This window comes from Antrostomus carolinensis, unplaced genomic scaffold (assembly GCF_000700745.2).
Source record: "Antrostomus carolinensis isolate BGI_N321 unplaced genomic scaffold, ASM70074v2 scaffold39809, whole genome shotgun sequence".
NCBI classification, from domain to species: Eukaryota; Metazoa; Chordata; class Aves; order Caprimulgiformes; family Caprimulgidae; genus Antrostomus; species Antrostomus carolinensis.
In genome coordinates this window covers 1,545-4,163 of record NW_010338598.1, presented here as the reverse complement: position 1 = coordinate 4,163, position 2,619 = coordinate 1,545, and the positions used below count along the sequence as shown (strand labels likewise).

The window sequence follows — 2,619 nt, the reverse complement described above, 5'->3', positions numbered from 1 at the left end:
GAGGGTTGGATGAAGCTCGAGGGTTCAAGAGCTCCCCGTAAGAGTGGAAGGCAGGGGGTTGGGTGGGTTGCATACCCTGTGCACTCAAAAGTGAATGCAACATATTGACTGTATCCTGGTAGTCACTGGCCTGGTTGATATTGTGCCCGTTGGCCCCTGTGGGACCTTTGTCCGATTTATTATGGGTTGCCCTGGTTTTATTCACCTGGGATAAAGGGATGGTGCCTGGATCTGAGCTGTGCCCTGAGAGATGGGTGGCTCCAGGGAGATGGGAATAAGGGAATGGCATACCAGGGCCTTTAGAAATTTTAGTGACTTTGGGTTGTTGGTGGTCGTGAGTTGTGGCTGTGGCCATCATGGTGGTGGTGGTGGTTGTCACCCCCCCCTCCTCTGGTAGGGGTCTCTTGCGGGAAGAGGTGAGGGGACCGTAGCTTTTGTGGTGTACAACACCAGGTTGGTTGCTGCTGTGTTTAGAGTCTCCTGGACGTTTGTTCACCAAACTGCTGGGACCGGCGGTGCCGAGCTGGGTGTGTAAGTGTTTGTGAGAGTGGTGGTTGTGGTGATGGTTTGAAGGGTGACCTTTGAGTTTCTCTTTGTACTCCCTGTTCTTGTTGCTGCTGCTCTCATCCGAGGAGCCGTGTCTGTCTGCAGCTGTTGGCATCTTGATCCTCATTTTGATCTCCTCTTGCTTAGAGGGGATTGGTCTCTCCCCACCTCCACCTGCCACCGGGATCCTCATCTTCAGAGCTGAAGCTTTGTCATTCTTTTCAGAGCCGGGTGGGCGCTCAGGGTTCTCTGACCCACCAACAGGAATTTTTAGGATGATGGGAGAAGGGTTGTTATCCTGTTGAACTTCCCTTTCCCTTTGTTGTTGGACCAAGAGGTTCTGTGCAGCGTAAGCATATTGAGACCTGACGTTGGCTTCCATGTTCTCCAGCTGCCGTTTCTGTGCCGCCAGCTCCTCGGCGTGTTTGGCTCGATATTCCTTCAGTGATACTTTAGCTGATGGAGGGTTTTTACCACTCTGCTTCTGATATCCAGCGCCATCTTGCTGTAAAGGATGTTCAGCAGTTGATGAGGTTTCGTTAGTCCTGTGACTTTGACCTGTCTCCAGTTTGGATGGTGGATGTTGTTGAGACAGCCAATGTTCAGACTGGGATATATCGGTAGCGCTGGGATCGCTGGGTGAATCTGCTGTGGCTGGTAGAGAAGGTCCAGCTCCAGCAGTTGAGGAGGTTGACATGCTCATTAAACCAGCAATGTTCATATCTGAACTATTATTCCTGGAAATCATGTTGAGGATTGTCTGCTCTGACAAGCTCTCATCGTCACCGTGGTCATCAGGCTTTGATTTCCTGGCTGCTTGAGAGGCCTGGAAGAAAAAAGCAACAACCAGTCACTTATTTTAAGCTGTCACTAGAGCTGGTTTGATCCAAGCAGCTGGATCCATGTTCAGATTTCCCCCCCACACACACACAAGTGCCCTTCAGACATTGCCTGGCATTGTAACACCAGAGATGCCACAGAGCCTCGAGGATGCAGGAGAAATCAGAGCCCTTGTGTTCTCCTACCTGAGGACTAAAGCAAATTTGATACAGCTCAAACTCTTATTTACAGACAGATTCATTTTGCCTCATATCTTTCCTTGTAGAAGAATAAAATCCCAACTGCTGCAAGTGGGGTTCCTAGTGCAGTTAAAAAAAACCCCCAAGATCTCTCCAGAGTTAATTCAGAACAGATGAACTCAAAGCACTGAAGCAACATTTGGCAGATGCCATGTTCAGATTTCCCCCCCCACACACACACACAAGTGCCCTTCAGACACTGCCTGGCATTGTAACACCAGAGATGCCATAGAGCCTCGTGGATGCAGGAGAAATCAGAGCCCTTGTGTTCTCCTACGAGCACCCAAAGGACTAAAGCAAATCCTTACCCGCCAGTTCCGGATGCGTTTCAGTCGGTTGGGAGTTTTCTCGAGGATTTGGAGGAATTCATGAGTTAGTTCTGCAGAGGAAACACAAATCCAGGGCAAAAGGGTCAGAGGTGGGCAGAGCAGCACCAAATCCATCAAGGTAACTCCTCTATTTACTGATGAGTAGAGCTATGGATGAGCTGGAGCTACTCTAGGAGAGGAACTACTGAGGAGTGGTATCACTGACGACATCTCAACTCATCTCACTGCCTTTTTGCATCTCTGTTGATCAATAAAAGCTGCTGCCACGCTGGAAACCTCAAGTCCTGGAGTCTATGAACTGGTTGGTGACTGTGTTTGAATGGCAAACCCAGAACAGAGAGATTTTGAGGGGGGGAAAAACACCCAAAACCCTCACTCCATAACAAAAACTTACCATCTAAGAGCTCCAGAGTTACAGTGCCATCAACGTATTCCCACCAGTGCTTCCCATCCGTGGAGACTGGTATCTCCCAGTTGGACCATTTACAAGCCAGGTGGATACAGACGCAGGCCACAACGGGAGGGGTGTACTGCAGGCTGAAGGTGGTCAGGTGTAGGCTGATGTCACCAGCAAGGGAGAGAGAGAAACAGAAACCCATCAACTCCCAAACCTGAACCTCAGCTCTCACAATCGCCCGCTCAACGGCCGCTGCGTAGAAGGTGGA

At 50.0% G+C, this 2,619-nt stretch overlaps 1 protein-coding gene across 1 annotated transcript; it reads right to left on the bottom strand.

Moving 5' to 3' along the window:
- Window positions 1–4: 4 nt before the first annotated feature.
- Window positions 5–2,553, bottom strand: LOC104530859 (cyclin-T1; the record flags this gene model as incomplete). Its single annotated transcript, XM_010175569.2, has 3 exons — window positions 2,349–2,553; window positions 1,934–2,004; window positions 5–1,372 (listed from the first exon to the last, which is right to left on the bottom strand). Coding segments are annotated over exons 1-3 (1,644 nt in total), but the record flags the coding sequence as incomplete, so codon positions are not given.
- Between the last annotated feature and the right edge of the window lie 66 nt (window positions 2,554–2,619).